Source organism: Branchiostoma lanceolatum, chromosome 2 (assembly GCF_035083965.1).
Source record: "Branchiostoma lanceolatum isolate klBraLanc5 chromosome 2, klBraLanc5.hap2, whole genome shotgun sequence".
Classification (NCBI taxonomy): Eukaryota; Metazoa; Chordata; class Leptocardii; order Amphioxiformes; family Branchiostomatidae; genus Branchiostoma; species Branchiostoma lanceolatum.
The window spans coordinates 28,645,317-28,666,765 of record NC_089723.1 but is presented as its reverse complement, the minus strand read 5'-3'; the positions used below and the strand labels follow the sequence as shown (position 1 = coordinate 28,666,765).

At 43.1% G+C, this 21,449-nt stretch overlaps 1 protein-coding gene across 2 annotated transcripts; it reads left to right on the top strand.

Annotated features, from left to right (window-relative positions):
• The first annotated feature begins 16,430 nt into the window (after positions 1-16,430).
• On the top strand, positions 16,431-20,762 carry LOC136428413 (transcriptional regulator Myc-like). Of its 2 annotated transcripts, none has more exons than XM_066417891.1 (4): positions 16,431-16,665; positions 16,962-17,034; positions 17,274-17,821; positions 19,665-20,762. In XM_066417891.1, exons 2-4 carry the CDS (start codon positions 16,979-16,981, stop codon positions 20,231-20,233), a joined length of 1,173 nt encoding a protein of 390 aa, XP_066273988.1. In that variant the 5' UTR covers positions 16,431-16,665; positions 16,962-16,978; the 3' UTR covers positions 20,234-20,762. The 2 variants fall into 2 exon arrangements, with proteins under 2 accessions (XP_066273988.1, XP_066273987.1); XM_066417890.1 differs by having other exon boundaries at positions 16,436-16,782.
• The last annotated feature ends 687 nt before the right edge of the window (positions 20,763-21,449 follow it).

Sequence of the window (21,449 nt, the reverse complement as noted above, 5' to 3'; positions counted from 1 at the left end):
CCCGGAAGTGTGCCTGTAGAGACTTGGAACATTCCTAACTAGAGAGACTATCTTGTTAGGAACACGTGTCGTGTGTGAAGATGTCATGATTCCAGGATTCATGACTCGTTTCTCCAGTGCGTGGATGAATAAGTACGTAAGAATCAATACTAAAACGTGTCAGTGTGATGACAATGCTGTATTTTCCAGCAGTCTCTGCTTTTACTACAAGAGGTGATATGTACATGTATTATTATGTAATCTCCAAGCAGATGTTGGGGTAGAAAATCTTAACGGTTTCTGACCAGACAGCATTTCTGACCCTGTCATGATCCAGAAATGTCAGCTGGCCAGAAAACTTATTCATTTCACTTTTATAATAATTCAAAAATTACATGGTCTGTTGGGGATCTTTCCTGAGTTTTTCAGTCACTGTAATTGTCGAGATTTTCCGTGAAGCACAAATATTTCCTGTGAGATATGACGAAGATGACATGAGGGGGGGGGGACTAACACATTTCCTACGACTTGGGTTATATCAAACCCGGACCCATCTCTGTTTGGAGCCTAGTCTCGGCATTACACTTTTTAGTTGCGAAAACCTGAATATATATTGCATGTATCATAAAAGACGGGTTTGTTGTATTCTCCACGCAGAGGTTTCGGTCGAGTAGGGTAGGAGTGTCCAGGATTTCTAACGTCTCCCCCTTAAAAATCCCGGACACTCCTACCCTACTCGACCGAAACCTCTGCTTGGACAATAGCATACTAAGGTGTGTTGCACGTGGCGCCTTACGCGCACATCACATGCACACAGTCTCTACCAGACTCCACAGGTCGCTGGGAAAATGTTTTTTTTTTAAATGGCAAAGTATAGTGTTGTAGTCTCTTTTAGTAATTTTCCTATGGAGTCGATAGAGACTACACATCACGCACGGTACAGGGTAAATCTCCATGCAGAGGTTTCGATCCGGGGCTAGCAGTGGTCGCGATTTCTCTTGTGTACCTCCCTCCACTGCTAGCACTTTTAGCAGATCTCAGTTGCATCTGATTATGAAATCTTGAGCAAGAAATGTTGTATCTGTGGCCCTCTAGCTATTCAACTTCTTGTTGCCTTTTCAGGCGAACCGCACGAGTGCACACCGAACTTGCAGTCGGACAAGTTCGTTAAACCGTCGAAAGGTCACGAAGATTGCTCGATGTGTGTATACCTGGCATAACCGAGGACAAGGTATGCAAGATAACGATGTCACCACAACACAAAATAATGCACCAAAGACTGTTATGCCTGACCTCCTTGGCCAAACCTATAGGCTATACTTCTAAATCCGTTAAAAATTAAAACTGTTTGTCCAAACAACTCGATCTTTCCGCTTTTCTGGGAAACTTTGCTGCCATTTCCGGCCAATGTGAAGTTGGCACTTGGCACACATCTTCTCACAGTCAGCACTCTTTTGGTGGGGCCAAGACGAGACGTCTCCAACATGTTGCATTGGCACAGCGACTGACCTTCAACTTCCGCAGACTCGGAGATGCATGTTGTGTCTTCAGAGAAACGTTCAGACACTAAGACGTGACAATAGGGTGCCACGCCCCCATCTCAGGGCCAAATCGTTAAAGAATAACTTGGGAATATACCTTAACTACCTCTATCTCTAGGGTCGTCTTTGTTGCCCCCCCCCCCATATGTACACCTGTACACGTTATTTACACACACACACACACACACACACACGCACACACACACACACACACACACACACACACACACACACACACACATACACACACGCACGCATACACGCACGCATGCATACACCGTACGCGCGCGCACGCACGCACACACGCGCACACACACACTTTTTTTTGTCGCCTCTAGCTAAGACAGGAGGTTCTAGGAACTTTCCCCTCGTATAAAAAGAATGCAGGATGCACCTGTTGACAGTCAGTGAAGAATGTGCGAGGATGGACTATCTCCCTGACTTGGGGTCGCAGTGACCTGTGACTATGCACCGGTCTGACGATCTCCAAGGAGATGTTTAAAGACCGTCTTCTGTTCTTTTCAGCTGACCGTCCCAGACTAGTTTCTATAGATCTATCAAACACATTTGGCCCATGTTGGCTGATGAAGAAAAAGAAATCGGGCCAAATGAATGAGGTGAACGATTTGGCAGAAAAAGCTAGTCTGACAGATACTTCAAATGGCATGATAGCGACAATGTCAATGTATCGAGAACTGCTGGCTCATCAAATTTCATGTCGTATTTCTATGTACGAGGCCTGGGATCGAGTGAGGTCTATTGACACATGTGTCAGAAGAGTACATGTAAGATTTCTGTCGTCTGAAACGTTTGTACGTAGCTGTACACTTGTCGTGTTGTCATTATTGTTTTTATAATGGCATTACACTTTTCAAAATCTACAATGAGAAACGCAAATGTAAAAATTCTGTGCACCCCGTTGTCAGTTTGGACTGGAAGATCCCTCTGGATGCCATTGTGATGACGTCACTCAGGTGTTTCCAGGTGAGTTAGTGTGAGGTCAGTCACTGGGCCGTGTATCCTGGCACAACACGGCATTCCTGGCGCACCTTAGGTCTTCAGATAATCTACTCTTCTCAAACTGGGGAAGCGCCCAAGGGGAGCGCCTATTAAACCTGTCTCGTGAGCACAGGTGCACGCGGGACTTGCCGATGTGCATTCAATTGTCACTTCAACAGAGACCTTGATAGATAGTTGAACGTTCAAAAATCCCAGAGCCCCAGCCATCTCCGTCAAAACGTAGAGATGGAAAATAACACATTGAGATGCAGGAAAATACAGCCACTTTTTCATTGGTCGAACCGCTAATTACCGTGCTATCATTGGTTGAACTGTAATTTTTTTTTGACAGTTAGGATCGGTCTATTGTCCTTCAATGAGCGCTCAATAATCTGCCACTGATCTTTTAAAGACATCAAATCTCTTCCAGTGATCTCTCAATGATTTTTAAATTATCTCAACGACCAATGATTTCCGGTCGCTCATCGATTGAAATTCGTATTTAGTTTACGTATAAGCACTGTATAGACTACACATGCAAATGTATATGTCGAAGTCTGCTGCCTCTTCTGGTTTCAGCCAACTCGCATGGTGGCTTTACGTGCAAACTGCAAATGCCATAAGTCTTTTAAAATATCTAAAAACACAATTTGTTTGTATCTGTGTCCTCCATTTTCCAAAGTGGACAGTGTTAGATTTGATTACATCTGTAATATATTTCAGTGAGCTGAATTCTTGGAAGTTGAATGATTTCTACCATTTTGGTAGACAGTTTGTGCATTTTCGGACAGAAAACCATGTTTACTTTAAAGTAAAGCAATAACTCTACTCTACTCTACTCTACTCTACTCTACTCTACTCTACTCTACTCTACTCTACTCTACTCTACTCTACTCTACTCTACTCTACTCTACTCTAAGTAAACAGTGACATGAAGAGAGTACAAATAATATGGCACAGGCACAGACATCGCAGATAGACACGTCTTTATCGGCTATGTTGGGTGTATTTTCTTCATAATCCCTTGTTTATGGAAGTCTTCCATTCAAGCTTTTCATTTTTGGGTGTAACGTTAACTGCTACAAACTCTTGTCAAAAACTCCAGCCAACCCAAACGGCCGTCTGGGTATCACGTTACCGACCTAACTATCCTGAGCAGGCACTGAGAAAGGCGTCGGAATTCCACTGTATTCACAGTAATTATGGGGAATGTTGAAGGTATTTTACTCTAGTTGTGTTGTGCATAGTTGGGCGCCATGTGGTTTCCTGATTAACACAAAGGCAGGGTAGAACTTATAACAATCGTTTAAACTAACTGGGAGTCAGGGTTGGCATCGGAAGAGAACATGCCTGCCTGCCTGCCTGCCTGCCTGCCTGCCTGCCTGCCTGCCTGCCTGCCTGCCTGCCTGCCTGCCTGCCTGCCTGCCTGCCTGCCTACCTGCCTGCCTGCCTGCCTGCCTGCGTGCCTGCCTGCCTGCCTGCCTGACTGACTGCCTGACTGACGGAAGGCATGAAGGAAGGCATGAATGTAAAGGAAGGCATGAATGAATGAATGAATGAATGAATGAATGAATGAATGAATGGAAAATAAACCGATAACGTAAAGACTTGAGAGGAGAGACTACTAAGCTCCAAAATACACAAAAACAGAAACATATCTAAGAAAAAAATTAAGAAAAGGACCAAGAAAGACATTGTTTAAAGTAAATGATCATGATTTACAGATGTTGGTGAACGGTGCTTTTTTAAAGTACAAAATACATGATGTAGGAGAAAGAATAGAAACAAATACAGTGCATGAACATCTCTGACCAACATCTCATGAGCACACATGGAAATTGACATTGAGAAGCGACAACAAAACACGTAGCGGAATGTTCGGGAATTGTCGGGAATGTGGAGAAATGACAGAAAGATTTAATAGAGTATAGACGGAGGAAACGGGAGTGTGTTGTTAAACATATCACTGGTCTATAGAGTAGACTACATGTATACGGTTCCTTTTGTCATAAATCGCGCGGCTTTGTGTTTGTACTGAGTGTTTTCTTCCGGTGATTCAGAGTTGTACATTGTGAGTAACACGAAGCAGGGTTAGAATCATCGATACTAACCCTTGCCACCCCCACTCCCTTTCCTACACTCTACAGTACAGGGACCAGCAAGATATCAAGACTTCCGACACCTTACACGAACCTTACACAGCACACATGTTGTCAATCAAATCCCCCCACCCACTTTTGGCACTGTCGTATTGTCCCACTGAACTTGTGGCCAGTGTGACGCAGTCTCGTCAGGTTTGCTCGTCAATCGACACAGTGGGGTCTGAGTAGGACTCCAACTCAACATCATGATATGGTCCTCAAGGACTTTCTTGATTTCTTACACCTTTAATAATATTCAGTACAGTTGTCAATCAGCTAGTAGGAGGATACGGGGGGAAGAGGGATATGCAATATTTGGCATAAGTGAACCTGCACTTGTAAGCGCCGTGTGCGCAAATACACCAACCTCACGCCCTGTAATTCGATCCCTAGTTCTGTCCCCAGCTGACCCCGTTGGGATGTCCGACTCACTCCTGACGTATTTCCTCAACAGCAGGTGCACCGAATAACTCAGAAAACACAAATTCCTTCCTCGGCAAGTCATTTCCGCATCCCAAAAAACAAGTGTAAATCAAAATCCCCAATTAAACATTTTGTCGTAATCTAGAAAAATATGCATTTCGACGCTGTTGTCCATCACTATTAACTTGTAATGACTCACTTCCGTGCCTCCCTACAAACTAACAAAGTCACTTTGTTTTAGGAGTCAATGTTATCCTGTCGTACAAGGCGTTTCTAACGGTGCAAAGTCTATAGCTCACTTCCGTGTTTGTCAAACCCCTCTGTGATCACGATTTGAAATCCAACCACAATGAATTAGAATCTCAAAGTTGGTAATAACATGGTCATGGGTTTAGTCACGATTCTTCAAAGTGAGTTGAAGGAAACGGAGTTTCTTTAACGGTTTGGGGGTCTGCTAGGTCTAGTAATCATACTTTAGTCTTCCCACAGATGGATAGATCAGATAGCCATGGGGCAGTTTTCCTTGGGTTCCTCTTTTCCTGCAAGTTTGCCTCCTCTCTTGCCAGGAAAAGGATACTGTGGGATCTGTTTATGATTATCTATTCATAACGACATTGGGCCTAACGTAACACGACCAATTTACGTCCGATTTATTCAAAACGTATTTATCTTAAAGCCGCACGGACAGAGACAAATTTTAAACCCATGGTCAGAAATATCAGCTCTTCTAAAAAGAAAATGCATGGTCTGTAAGTTTTTCTCCGCCTATTTAACGCCGTGCGAGCATGTATTTATAGTGAGGAATATAATGAAGAATTGTGCTAGGGTAACCCATTATCGTCCACCTCGGTCTTTTCCCTTCTAGCGCTATGCTTGAAGAACATGGACCAGAAAAAAATGCACAGTAACTGTCCAAAGAAGTCTGCAGACAAATAATGATAAAATCACTATGTCTGTCCGGCCACTTGCTTAACGCGATGGAAAAAAACAATGTTTATCTGTAAATTCCCCCACATGCGCGGCACGTGGCGTTCACGTGGTAAACGCATGGCCATTATGTTTTGCTGCACAAAAATTAAAGAGATGGCTAAGGATCATACTTATGATGTTCTTTATTGCTCATGAGAACAGGCTTTGCCATAATACACCGCGACATGTGGGCAGGAGCCAAACCGGACGTAAATAGGTTCTGCACGTAAATAGGTCATGTTACGTTAGATGATACCAATGTAGGTCATACAAAGATACACTACAGATACATGATTGATCATAATAACAGTTTCACTGGTAGGAAAATAAGTTGAACTATGTTGCAGGGCATGAGTCTTATCACGGAAAACATCTGACGAGGCGATTGATTAAATTGATAATAGCATAGTTCATCCAGTGTAACTCATAATATCAGGCAGGCTATTACAGCTATACGGTAAGTCGTCGTTGTTAAAATAGGACCTCAATGCAATTGTACACTACAATAACTGCTTCCTCTTCTTCGCCCCCTCCTCATTTCCTTAAAAGTGTTTTCTTTTGACGACTTTAATACTTCTTCAGACAACTTGAAAATGTTTTTCCATGTCCCACATTCTCCAATGTTTATAAGACAAAAGCAGTAATTCGTATACAAACAGTGTTTTCTTCAAAGGCTGTTTTCTTTGGGATTTTGCTACATTGTTTTCTCGTGATAATCCTGTGTTGTCGTTTTGGATAACCTGCTTACGTAGGTACAGGTTTTTATTGTTCCAACGCCTGTGATGTCTACCATGAGTAAAATATGCATGGTTAATTGGTTTAACGTAAGAAAACAAAGTAGTTAACTTCATACCCTTGATAAACTGATAGCACAAATGATATACAACAGAAACTCTATCCACTACAATGTGCAGTTTCTTAGAAGTCACTTTGCTCATCTCCATAAGAAAGCTTAAGTTTCAAAAGCCTTCTTACGTGTCTGAAATCCAGAGAAAAACAAAGCCACGAGTACAGAGTGTGTTTTGTTTTTGTCGTGACTGAAGGGTTGACCATTTCCGCCGGTGGGCTGTCCAGTTCCGCCATGACAACACATCTCCACCTTCTTGACGCCTTCTTCTGGAAATTAATCTTCTTATGCCGGCTCTCCGCTCTTTGGAAGAAACTCAAAACAGGAAGGTGACTAGGTATTTAGTCGTCTCCATGAAGTTATTACAACACGTACTGTTTACTCAGTCAGCGCTGTCATTTCAGTCTGGATGTAGGCAAGTTGAGTGTGTTAGTTCCTCTTTATGCAAGTTTATCATCTAAACGTTGAACAGTCACCCCTTTCCGACGTCCCGGTACACTTCCTCTTTACCAGGGGGCAACGACCTCTACAGGGCTGAAACTTCAGCAAGAAAATCCAGCCGGTGTATTTGTGTGCGTTTTGTCTTTAGGAAGTGTTCCCCTTTTTCCTTCCACATCCCCTCCACATAAGAGGGTGACAAAGTTTATGCAAACAAGACTTCAACACCAAAGGACATGCCAGAGGATGTAAGGAATAGATGGGTTATTGACAACGTCACAATGACAGACGCATAGTTTACAACAAAAGACAGTGACAATACTAGTATGTAGAATGATCAATAAAAGTCAACAATAACCATGCCAGTCACAAAAGAGCTCAAGTCATCGTGGGTTGCAAAAGTTTGCAACCAAACGTTCCCAACAGTGACTATGGAAAGTCACAGACATTATTGGCGACGCCTCAGGGGCGAGCCAAATTTTTACTATATTGTGTGCAGATTGCAAGAATTCTAGGAATTGTACAGGAATGTGAAAGTCCATGGGACGATAACTCAAGAATGATTGGATGAATTGTCTTCATATTTTGTAGGTGGGTAGGTCTGTGGGAGACCTTGTAATGATTGGATTTTGGGCCCCCTAGCGACTTTCTATGGTACTGCAGGGGAACTTTCACTTTTCAAATCTCGTCTTCTGAACATGCTATAGTCGTGTTTTTTAAGTGGTAGATAGCTCTTTGTTAGGAAAATATGTCCTGTAGATTTGGATCCCCTAGCGGCTTTTTTTGGAACTGCAGGAGCTGATTTTGACTCAAACTTTGAAAGAGAATAACGCAAGAAGGGGGTGACGGATCATCATAATTTTTGGTGTGTAGATAGCTTAAGTGATGATTTACATAATCATATGCCAATTATGCAAATCAATATCTGTTTTGCATAATTAATGAGGACAGTTGATAAATCAGCTGCATTCTATTATAGGACTCAAATACATGACATATGTAACTGAGAAAGAGATAAATATCGATAGATATCAATTATGCAAATTGATACTTAATTTGCATAATTAATGAGAAAAATACTATACATCTATAGTGGTAAATGATGGGGATTTCATTTTTGCACCATTTGGAAGTTAAGTAAATGTGGCCACTATTAGACACAAATCTTGCATAGAGGGCCTCATTTACATAATTTATGAGGAAATGGTACGATATCTTTTTTGTGAAAACAAGATTTTCATACATTGGACAACTTGTGTTATTTTGGTAGATCAACTGATATGATTTATGCCAAATTATGCGAGGTCCTTATTTGCATGTGGGCTAAAAACGAAAACGTTAACAGAGACCACCGTCGCCATGGCAACATCTTTTTATGTTGCTAATCTTGTATTATATTGTATTCGACACAATACGTTCTTGATTTACAATAGCAAAATGAGGGTCAGTCGCGGATGTGTCGTTCAAAATTAAGCTATCTTGTGACTGAAAATATTGTCGTAGATCCTTGTGGATGGTGGGTTCTGTCATGGTCTTGCTGACATTCGTGCGATAAAATGAATCGTACAACCAGTGTTACTTCCAAGCAGATGTTAGGATTGAAAGCTCGCAAACGTTTGTCTGGTTGGGTACTTTTCTGCCACCCACCCTGGCAAAACACGTTACTTAGCAAATGTTACAATTTTCCATCCCTACATCTGCTTGGAGATTACCAGTGCTAATAAGGAACTCAATATGAGGAACTTTTAAAGCATACAAACTACAAAGTAACTTTGGCCACAAATCTATTTTAGGAGAAAATTTCAGGAAATTAAAAAAAACTTTTTGTCAAAATGCTAAACAGAGGGGGCAGATGGAGTTTGAAAAACAGAACAAAAACTCTCACACTATCTGCGTAAAGTTAACAATGCACAGGTGCGTAGGCCGCGGCACTAGCCGAATAACAGGTGCGTTTTCACACGGTGGTCGGGTGGTTTCTAGGGGAAAACCCTGGTATGGCCGTCTTTTGTAGCTGATAGCAAGGAGGTTATTGCTGATAGGTAACGTTATACATGTACTAGACTGGACAGGCTTCGCTCTATGAAGCAGCCACGACTTTTTGTCGAATGACTTTCAGGGAGACTATGACAGAAACGACAATCTACAAGGATTTACGACCTCCTTTTCGAATTCTGTCGCAAGAGTTTGGCACAACACGAGCACGAATGTCCCATGGTTCTGTACCCTGTTTATGTCGCATTGGACCGATACCAAAACATCTGGAACAAACGTGCAATGAAATGGCAACACTTTCTGACCCTTGAAACGACGTCTAGATCTTACGTTTATGTTAATTTTTGACGAGGCGTATTTGTCAAAGCTCTTGGCGCGTACCTGACGCCATCCGATGTTACCGGGTTACCTGGACGGAAGCGTGGGAGGGGGGCGTGTACTTGTTAGGACTGACATACAATCGAGTAGAGTTGATCCTTTCAAAGTTTCAGCCAGGTAGAAAAATTTCTTCCAGTTGAGGCCACTCATTCAATTACTGAACTGTCATTTCCGGTTTGTGTGGACAATTAGTTGAATTTCAAGTGTTGGCTGTTGCGACGTCTGCGAGAAAGAACTAAAGATGTGTGTAAACTGTTATAAGGAGGGTCAAGAACGGTGCATTGTTGTGTACAAATAGGCATTTTGTATTGAGTTCTACTCACTAACTACCCGCCAACGGAAAATGTGAAGGTGATGAGTTGAATGGCTTTGACCATTGGCAGGTCATTGAACAATTTCCATTCCAAATATTGCGAGTGACTGAATATGATATAGATTTTCCAATGTGTATTGAGGTATGCTAACGTTACCTTTTTTTGTAGTTTAGTACACTAGTAAGTACGTTAGTATTCAATGATCCGTACAGTTCAGTGAGTTGAAAACAACGGGTTTCTATTTGCACCCCTCAAGCCTGTGTAGTGTGTATACCATGTTGCGTAACCCAATTGCCTTGTACAAAGCGTTATAAGCAAGCTGACAAGTCAAGCTAAACGCGGTCTTCAAATTGTGATTGCCGTGTCGTATGGGTCCAGAGTACAAAGGTCTGTTTTGTGTGCCACATCGACGCAAACATTTTCGGACGCTGTGTCCACACGCTGATGTGGCGACCAACGCGAAAGCACACAAACTACAACATTAAACCTGATAAATAGTTTCCTAACAAGATTTACCGTGTAAGCAGAGGTGTGACTCCCCCTGTTGTTACCCCTTTGATCTCGCCGCCTGTAGACAGGGCGGGTGTGTGAGCACGTGTTGCCCGGGTCAGAGAACAACAACACCTAAGTTGACCTTGCCGCTATTGTTCATCTCCCGCCAAAATCTTCGGTCACGTGAGGGGCAGGGCGGTAGGCGTCGTTTCAGTCCTGCTTCTCCATTGGCCCATCTGAACAAAAGAGGAAGGTGTTGATCAACTTGCAAGTGCAAAGATTTTGGGCCAGTTACGTACTAAGGTTGTGTAGACCTGTATGTACATATGATGTTCTCCGAGGGGGTAAACCGCAAAAGGGAGTGGTTCGTGCCAATACAACAATGCCGGGTGACCGGGAGACTATGTGAGCAGGTGCACTGGCCCTCAAAAACAACCAGCAGACATGGGAAAATGCATGCACTGTTTATAAAAAAACGTTTATCTTTCTCCAAGGACACTATATGATGTCCTTGCTTTCTCGGAGCCAGAAACAATCAGAAATCGGGAAATTGTTTCCAAATACACGTAAATGCCTAACCTACAGTATGTGTTCATGCCCACCAACATTTTAGGTGTCCATGTAATATGGCTATGCCTATCTAAACCTACAGTGAGTGTAACGTTACATTGGTAAAAAAAATAGTATGTGTTGATACCTAACCTACATCATGTGTTCATGCCTATGTTTTATCAAGGCAGAACCTCCTTGGTTAGACATTACAATAGACACCCACCAAAGGCCTCCAAAATGTGCCAGAGACAAATTCAGTTCGTTTTTAATTTCTGCACAAGTAATAATTCCAATATAAACTTGCCCCTTTCAACTTTGGCAAACGATGTAATACTACTACATTGTAGTTCAAAAGTCCCGACAGACTAAAAAAAGTTGGTCGAAGGAGTTGGAAGGACCCCCTAAAAAGACAATACCCCCCGAAAATGTATGTGTTCGCTCATGGGTTCGCCCTCAGTTATAGCCTCCGGCTATAGTTGGGCAACCCTGGCATGTACATGCTGAACCAATAGATAATAAAAATGTATGTGTGGGTATTGAAAATCAGGAAATCATGTTCTACCTATTATATAACATATCGACATCCCCTTTGTGTTGACAGAGTGATTGAAAACTTCCCGTATAGTCAGTAACGTTACAACTAATAACGTTATGGTGTTTGCCATACCGTTCAAGAGGTGCTACACAGGGTTGTTGTACACTTAGTTTACTTTTGTGGGTTGTGTTCCTACAGCTTCCTGACTCGCCCAGGCTTGACAACAATGGAGGGTGAAAAATAATGAGTTGTGATGTTTGCAGTGAAATGTACACAAGAGGGTGTGGTCGTGACGTCACGACACACACAGACCCTTTCTACCACACTAACGTTTATTTGTTATGACCTTACACTTAGATTTCTACAGTGGTTTTGTTATGATATTCCATACTTTGAAGTGCATGGATGCTAACAAACATAGGAAGACCATTTTATATAATTTGAAGACCAACCGAACGTATAAAACATATAGTTTCTCGGTGACTTATAGAAAACGGCCAACTTGAAATGCGTGATATTGATGACACAACAGTTCACATATCAATTAAAAAGCGATCAAAACTCATTTAATACATGAAAAATCAGTATGTGGTTTATGCTACCTAAAAGACTGATGACAAAAATGACAGTTTTGCTTGCCGCTTTTCTTCTTACATGCTAATTATTTATTATGCAACGTTAGCATTACGTGTTTGGCGCTTTTGACACCATGCAACATTTTTGGCAGTTCTGTGAAAAACGTTGTCAGTTGCACCGCAAACTGTCAAACACCAAACAGTCAATATTTTTACACGAGCGCTTCTTTTCTCCACCACCACCTTTATATTTATAATACTCCTCGCCGTATTGTTGTTATTGTGTTTATCCAACAAACAAGCTTGTATATACTTGCGTAGGCGAATTGTTTTGAATCCGCGTTCCAGTGGTCTATTGCCCCCTCATCGCAACTTCATGTTACATTTACGTTTTCTTCTTCAAAACAAATAATTCTATTGAAAGCGTCTCTTTTGTCCTTTTGTAGTATAGTGTACATGGCAGAAGAAAAACATCATTACTTTACATTATGTGGTGAGTGCTTTGTCTTTATAGATCATATCCCTTTTCTTCTGAGCAAGGACATTAATCCTTGTTCTCAGACAGTAACTAAAACTCTTATTAGAAGTTCAAACTAATTTCATTGATAGAGAAGTGCGTTTTTATGATTTTGCACGTTTTGTTTCACTTTCAAGGCATCATTAGTTGGCTCAACGGTCGCTCGGCGGTCTCCATAAAGTGGAAAGGGAGCCTTGAGCAATTTCATCAAGAAACGTTGAATAGAACTTCCTCGCTTTCATAAACTACCTTAGACAAAGAAGCTCGAAAAGTAAACGGAAAAAGGTTATTAGCCTCACTAACTTATCTCCATCTCGCCACTTACTTTTGTTCAGCTGTAAGGTACCCCGTACGTGTCCTCGCTGGTCACAAACACTGAAGTCTTTACTTTGAGCTGGTCACACACGGAGAAGAATAAAGTTTGTATTGGTTTAAGTACACTAGAGAGATGCCGACAGGATAACGACGTTTAATGTGCTTATCATGTCGTTTTGTCTGGTGAAGGACAAATGGACACCGGACGCTAAGGACAAAGGAAAAGCAAAGTAGGTTACAGCGTGAATGCAATGTAGAGAGCGAAGTAGGAACGGTTATGTATGAGTGTATGTATGTATGTATGTATGTATGTATGTATGTATGTATGTATGTATGTATGTATGTATGTATGTATGTATGTATGCATGTATGTACCATGTGTTTGGCTGAGAAGGAGGAGGGGGTGGGGGTAACATTCATGCGTTTTCTTGTCGTCACTTTTTACCTGTTTTTTTTTTTCAAATTTATTTGTGTTTGTTTTAATTTGTCTAGTGTGTACGTGCATGTATGTGTGGGTGCTTGGGGAGGGGGCGTTCTGTTGAAATTAACATTTGTTTTCCCGCCAGTGGCTTTTTCTCCCCACTATACCCATAAAGCTGTAAAAATTATATTCAAAGCTGATCGGTGATACAGAAAAATGAAAGAAAGCATCTCAAAAGAATCCAGACGGTGCCCAGTCAGGCATCTGGCATTCATGCGCATCAAAAGAAAACAAAAGAAGTAGGAAGAACTTCAAGAAGAAGAAGAGTTCTTGTTGGCGCGCTAATCCTCGCACGGACAGCTCTGACAGGTGTTTCCGTCAGTTTTACCGTCTGCGTATCGTCTGCGCAAATCCACCTGTCTCCCTTTTAACTAACCTATCTGCGGCTGTGTACAATCTCTAAGCAGATCTTGGGAGCCTAGATAGTAGATTGGGCCGTCTTTACTCCCGCTTTGACCTGACAGATCGCTGTCACTGAAAAGTAGGGCGAGCTCAACAGTGGCGATCTTTTTAAGCATCCAATTGCAAAGCAGACTCCAATCGCAGGCGTTTTGATATTGTATTGACACAAGGTAGCTATTATATCACTGAAAACAGTACATTTATAAGTTAGCATAGAACGGTAATATCGAAGCAAGAGTGACAGCGACTTGAGCAAGGAGGTTTAAAATCTTGGTGACAGAAAGAGCCTGAAAGCGAGCAATCTTTCCTTCCAAGATTTGCTTGGAGATAATCTCTGCACAAACAAACGCATAGAGTGATAGACCGACGGGGATTAGTTGCGTCCCAGCGAAACCAGTCTGAGAGTGACTGCAAACGATAGTTTCAAAAGAACCATCGCGCCGCGTGGAAAGTGCGGAAGATTGCATCTGCAGTAAAGGATGACAGGTAGTGTGCAAATATGGGCGTTATACCCGATCCTCTGACTACCGTCCCCTAAGATATAAGACATTGGAAATATCATTTCTATTTCTCTCTCCAGATCTTCCCACAGTTAAACATGACAGATGCATTAATCATTGCCATCACTGGCATTCAAACAGAGTCTTCTGATAGGCGGCCACACATATCTCTTGTGATGCAAAAACTCGCCAGTCAGCCCTTTGTTATGATTTCAATCGTTGTATTCTGAACCAGCGACGATTGTTAGATTGAATCATTGTTTCCTGAGTGACCGACGATTGTTCTTCCCGAGAGACCTGATTAGTGTCAAGGGCCTCCTTGTGTGGGGCAATTTTCTGCTACAAACAAAAACTCGAGAGGTAGTGATCGGGAGCAAGAACAATACAGACTAGCTAGCTCCGAAACCGACGGCCTTTTGAATTTTAAAATTCGTATAGGTACATTCCCCGGGACAGTTGTGACACTTTTTTGTCCGCCGGGTAGGCGGCAACATGAAAGTTTTCTCTCCTTCCTTTGTTCATATCATACCTGGTGTCACCTGTTTGCCTTATTAACCGGCTGTCTGAGTTCTTCGTTATGAACTTTTTTTGTGACGACCGGTTGCTCTTATGTCACGGTGTTGCCACACTTTGCTCAGATTTCCGGTCAATGTAAATACACAACCCTGCCCTTCAAAATAATTCCTCACTTCAACTCTGCTCACAGGACTTCCGGTTTTTAACATGTGTGGCATGATCTAATTTGTTGTAAAGGGAAGAGACACTCAACGCGAGCAACTAACACAGTAGCCCCCTGACAGTAGCCCCAAGTCGGTCAGACTGAGGGCATTGACTCCTGCTGAGGAAAATGTCTCAGAGGACTCCGACACGTTTGATTGACAGCGCGGGTGGACGATACTTTTGGCTGGGATGTCCTGACTGAAATATTGCTTTATTTCTTGTAGCGAACCGCCCCACAGCTCTTGAAAGGTCAAGCGGGTCGGGTTTGGGGTCGCCCTGGAAACGCTGGCTGTTGCAGCAGACGACTTTTTTTTGAATGGGTCGCATTGTTGTTGGCTCGTACGAGTTGCGAGGGTACGGCCTGAGTCAACATGTCCGTCGTTCTACTCATTTCAAGGCAAGCGAGTAGTTGTCGGAGAAAAAAGTGAGAGAAGAGTGGGTAATTATGCGACAGCTGTGCAGGGTGTCGGTAACAATTTTAACGTCCAGGCAAGATGTCGCGGCAACTGCGCGGGCCGGGATTCGTCTGCACCCGCGGGCGTCCATGCGCAAAAGTATGCATCATTTTACACCTGCCTGCCTTCTGTAAAAGGATGCCCCGGGTATAATTTGACAAGATCCGGAATCAGACATGTGTAATAAATGCCGAGTTCACGCGCTAGCTGACACTGAAGACAATGAGATCGCTTGCAAGACAGTTTAATTGAAAATTGCCGGAGAATTCGTTTAATCAACTTACACTAGAAAATTCTAATTGTCATCATCATCATCATCAGTCACCCCCGAGGTAACAAATTACTATGACAGATTAATTTGGTAATGCCACTTCATAATTTATGGAATTCGGAGGAAGACACCAGTTGAGTTCATTTTACTTTAGGTCAATTTACTCGGTAGATTCAAGGAGGTTTCCTGATTAAACCTCCTTGGTAGATTCACTCCTGGAGCAGATATCGTTTACAGACTTAGAGAATGCGATACAATCGACTTAATTCGTCTCCCCATTTTAGTCTACTTTCTTCGAGGCGATGTCTTGAAACAACTTTGCTTCCAGGATCACTTGAAAGTTGAACGAACCGTTCATGCTATGCGGGTGGCACGCGTTTGAAATTTTTGACCAGCTGATTATTAGCGCCGGGGGTGTTACCCAAGCACACGTGCGATTGGTCAGCAGGTGCAACAGCAGTCGGGCTCCGCCCACAATTTTTTCGCGCCTGAATATCTAATTAGGCAGAGTGGGCACTACGTATAACTTTCCGCGTCCACGAACAGAATATAGTGCTTTGATAGATTGAGTCTATTCTTCTTAGTTTGGGGATGATTTTAGTAACTACCTCGATTTTGAATGAAAATTAACTGTATTTACGTAGAATAGTGTGTCAGCTTTCAAAAATATAGTTTCAGGACTAAGTAACAATCATTATCGGGATTTGGTGACCCTGCGGAGTGATCTACATTTGTAAAGTTGTATGTCATCCGCCCGTAGCTCATTTCAAGGGTTTTCCGCAGCAATCTTTGCTCAGTCAACGCACTGGAATATTGAGAGTAGGAGTGTGTGAGTGTTTCTTCCCGTCCTTCTTTCTTCGGATTTACTTGGATCTCTCTTGCCACAGTGCGAGTCTTGACAGAGCATTCTCTACTGTGCCCGGCAACCTTACCGCGTCCTACCACCGTAAGTAATTCGGAGTTTACGAGCGGGGGGCCCCGCGCAGGATTTTAAATGTCTGGGTGATGTTGCAACACCGACCCGTAAAACGTAGTAGTGCCGCAATTTCGTTTAAATGTTGCATAGCATGTTACGAATATTCAAAAGTGCCAGTCGTGTAACAATATTTGTTGCTTTTCTGTCAGGTTTTTCTGAGTGCTGAATGGGAGAGTTACTCCTCAAGGATTTCCTGCTGAAAGACGGACTTTATCTGAAAAGGTAAGCGGGGTTTTCTAGGGACTTTCTTGGTCGGGGTGTGGGGGCAGTACTGCCGGCGCATGAGTCATGTTCTTAGCGTTGTTGTACCGGCATTGTACCGACACTTCGACATAGTCACATCTTCTAAAAACTGCTTGTGGTAGCGGTGTGCTTGAGGTTCTTAACTGCGTGGCTTATTAACTGCCACGTCTAGTTTTTACAATTAAAGGCATTAAATGTAGTCTTTTTCACGATTCCAGCTCCATGCCAGGAATTAATGCACATCACGCGGTTTCCGTACCGAGCTCCAAGCATTACGACTTCGAGTCCTTACAACCGTACTTCTACGAGGAGACAGACGACCCTGCCCGGGAGGATGACTTCTACTCCACGCCGAGCCCGTCCGTACCTCCCTCCGAGGACATATGGAAGAAGTTCGAGTTGTTGCCGACGCCGCCTCGGTCGCCCTCGCACCCTGCCCCGAAGTCATTCATTCCCACGGTCGCTGAGAAGCTCGAGATGGTCTCGGAGCTACTCGACGAAGACGTGGTCAACCAGAGCTTCATTTTCCCGCTGGACACACAGTCTTTGAAGTCGAAGCTTATCCAAGATTGCATGTGGAGTGGGTACACCAACGAGGAGAAGGTTGAGAAGGCCGCCCAGGCTCAGGAGGCGACCCCGCCGCCCATGGACTACACCAGCACCGACTGCGTGGACCCCATGGCCGTCTTCCCCTACCCGCTCAGCGAGACAGCGCCGCCGAAGGAGAACCTCGAGCGCCTCGGCACACAGACCCCGTCCGACTCAGGTAGGCATCGAGTTTGTGTATTGATTCCCATCTATTATGTAACATTTGCTAGCTAAAAACTTAGCGTACATGTGATAAGTTCAGAAGATGTGTAGGTATGATACCGTAGTGAAACGTCGCATATTTTGTGTACCAGCTTGTTACTCTTCGATGTCAACGTCACAACTGTAGCCCCAGTTCCGACTCTAAACTGTTAGTATTCTGTCGGCACCATTTTACAAACCAAACCTGGTTAAAAATTTTGCTGGTGTAAAGCGAAGAACCATGCCCACCCTACGCATGGTTCCTCTTCCGGGTGCCTTCTTCATACAAAGGGAGATTTTTTGGTTTTGTGCCAAAATTGTGTAACGCCGGCTATGTTGTGTCCGAGTGCTTGTTTCATTCGAAAATCAGATTCCTACACCTGCTACAAATCTGTTATCCCTTGGACTAACACGCGTTAATTGTTTGATTAATCTAAGCATAATTTTATTATACAAGGCTTTCCATATTTTATCGTAGCCCCAAAAATCCCTGCCAGACAGAGGGTAAACCCTGGGCGCCCAGCCGAGACAATTACCCCCGCTGGCCCCTTCTCGCATTCCCTTTGTCCCGTTTCGCCAAATCCCAAAAGACTCGGATTGTGACACGGACAAGACTTGTTCATTCTCAGAATTCAGTTCGGTTGGCAAGATACAAGTCTAGCTTAAATGTCCGAAAAATTGATAATTTTCTCGATATATATTTACATATGTTTGGCAATGCCGGTAGATGGGGCACCGAATGGGGGTTACAGATCTGTAACGCATCGCTACGAAGTACCCGGCGTCGAACAAAGACTAACGCTGTGACTTCAAGGAGAATCGAAAGTGTAATTTTAGAGCTTCTCGTAATTGCTTCTTTCCTGTTTCTCGATACTACGCAGTTGCGGTTCTTGCTTTTAGTTAGTTCATCATTTCCGTGTTTCTTTTGCCTAGCCGCCCTCACACACCCAGGGCGAGTTTTCCTGCTTTCAATTTCCGAAACGTAGTGGTCCCGAATGAAATGGTTCAAAGGAAATGCCAGTTTCAAAAGCATCGGTAGTGGGCAAATGATGCCACAGGTTCAAGTGATAAACGGGAAATGACGAAGGTTACTTCAAAACTGTAAAATGTTTGAAATTAAGATGTCACTCACATGCCATTTCGAAAGGCCCTTATTATTTAGCATTTGTGGAAACTTCCATATAATTTGTGATTATTAGACACTGGACTGACAGAACCATCACTTTTCCCACTATTCATACCAGTTGAGTTCACAACTGTTTGCGTTTAGCGCTTGTTGCTAACAAACTGCCGTCGCATTCTTTTGTGTGCCTATCTCCCATATATTGTGAATGGTCTGTTTGGCGTCGCCTGGGTGAGAACTCATCCCCCACGCTGATCTTGTAGGGCAGGAATTTTTACGCGATTTTTATTTCTCCTCCCCTTGTGAAGCCTCAGTCGTCCCTTGTGTGAAGCCAGTTAACCGTCACCCTTATTACCTCTAACGTAATTTAATGGAATTTGTTTGAAAAGATTAGCATCTACAGTAGGCACATGAATCTTCAAGCAGATCTTTGGTAAATGGTGGAGGGAAATGTATTTGTTGTATAGTTCAACTCAGATTTTACAATCCCCAACTGTGGTCAGGAAAACTTAAAAGGTTCAAAATCCATTTGGAGATAAAAAGTAGGTGTGGGAAAACTGCAAGATTAATTAGCTGTGACCCACTTCCATGTGAATGTGCCAAGTGGGATCATATGTGACTTGTAGCGACCAGTACAATAGGAGTTATGTACGCCCAAGTGTTTCATTTAGTAATGGCAACCTCTTATGTTTTACAGAGGAGGAAATTGATGTGGTGACGGTTGAAAAGATGCACCCAAAGAGGAGGATAAGCAGCGCTGTGGTCCATCACAACTACTGTGCCACCCTACCGGTCAAGCGGTCGAGATCGTCCACACCCAGCAGCAGCCCCCAGCACAGCCCGTCCCTCGTGAAGCGACTCAAGTCGGTTAACGTTAGCGAGTTGAAGGCCGCTATTCAGCCCTACGTCAGAAAAAGCACCTCCAACCCCGGAAGTCGAGCCAACAGTCGCCCATGTAGTCGCCCCAGCAGTGCTCCCACTAGTGATTCTGAGGACAGTGAGTCAAAGCGTTCTACGCACAACATCCTGGAGAGAAAGCGGCGTAACGACTTGAAGGCAAGTTTCATCACACTACGGGATAGCGTACCAGAATTAAAGGACAATGAACGCGCACCAAAGGTCAACATCTTGAGAAAGGCCACAGACTATATCCAGTCACTAGACAAGGAGATGAAGAAACTAAATCGGGAAAAAGATGCTGAACAAAAGAGGCAGCAACACCTGTTACAACGGCTTCAGGCTCTGCAGAAGCTCTGCAGACAATGAGACTGAAACTTGGAAAAAAAAAAGACATTGAAAGATTTATGTAAGTGGCTTTACACCAGTCTAAAGGTGTATAGTTGAAACTGAACGACAGGACTTTTGCTTCAGATTATTCCAGTTACTTTTGTTGTCAGGAGAGAAAATTGATGAAAACAAGTTATGTTTTGCAGGAAAGATAAACTGCATGCACAAAGTGAAACTGGTGACCCAGTGAAAAAGAGTCGTTTGTAAATAATATTTTGGTTGTTGTCCTTGTGTTTAGCTGTACAGCTAGTGGTCAGAAAGTCCACCTATAGTTCCTTGTACATTTTGTAACTTGACATTAAGGTTTATATAGTTTACTTACTTGCATAAAGACTAAAATATTCTATATTTTCAGTTCTATTCTCGAGAGTTGATGAAAAGCAGCCATTTTGATACGTTGTTGTATACCAATCATGCTACGATTGACAAGAAAAGCTTGCACATGATTTTGTATTCTTGGTACTTCAGAGATGAATTTTTGTACAATAAACAACAGAAATGTTAACTACTCCTTGTGTGACACATTTTATATAGTAGTAGTCTCACTTTCTAGGCAGGTACGACTCATTTAGATAGGCTGTTCTGAATCATGAGTTTTCTCGAGCGGAATGCAGGAAGTGGTTTTGTTGTTCCCTACGGGCTTTGTGCAGATGTAAGGTCATTCATTCAGGGCGTCTTTGGTTACACTTCATTTGCATAAAGCCCGCGAAACTGGTGAATAGTTGCCCCGCCCACATTGTCCAATGGTATGTGGGTCAATGCAGGGAACACCTCTGGCGACTGGTCAACAAAATTTATTGTGGTGTTCACCGGGTAGAGTTGAGTTGTGTATTTCATTTTTGGGAGTGGCCATGGTTTAACATTCGGTAATAGTCGCTAGCGAAGCCAAGCCAATGAATAGTCGCAGACAAACGGAATTGAGGTTTTCGCCATTTTTATTGGATTTCCATTATTCTCAAGAATCAATATAGCAACGCAAGTAATTATGCAGCAAGGGAAAGTAGAAAAGATTCTCGCAGGATAAACGCCATGAAAGCCGATGTGCAGGACGCGTTGCCACCCCCCGCCGAAGGCCTCTTTCCCGCGGTTCACACCCCAGCCGCCGTGCCCATATATGGAAGAAAGCCCGCGAAAATCCAGCATGGGTGATTTCGCAATCAGTTTACCTCAGGGAACGCTTAGGACGGGCTCTGTT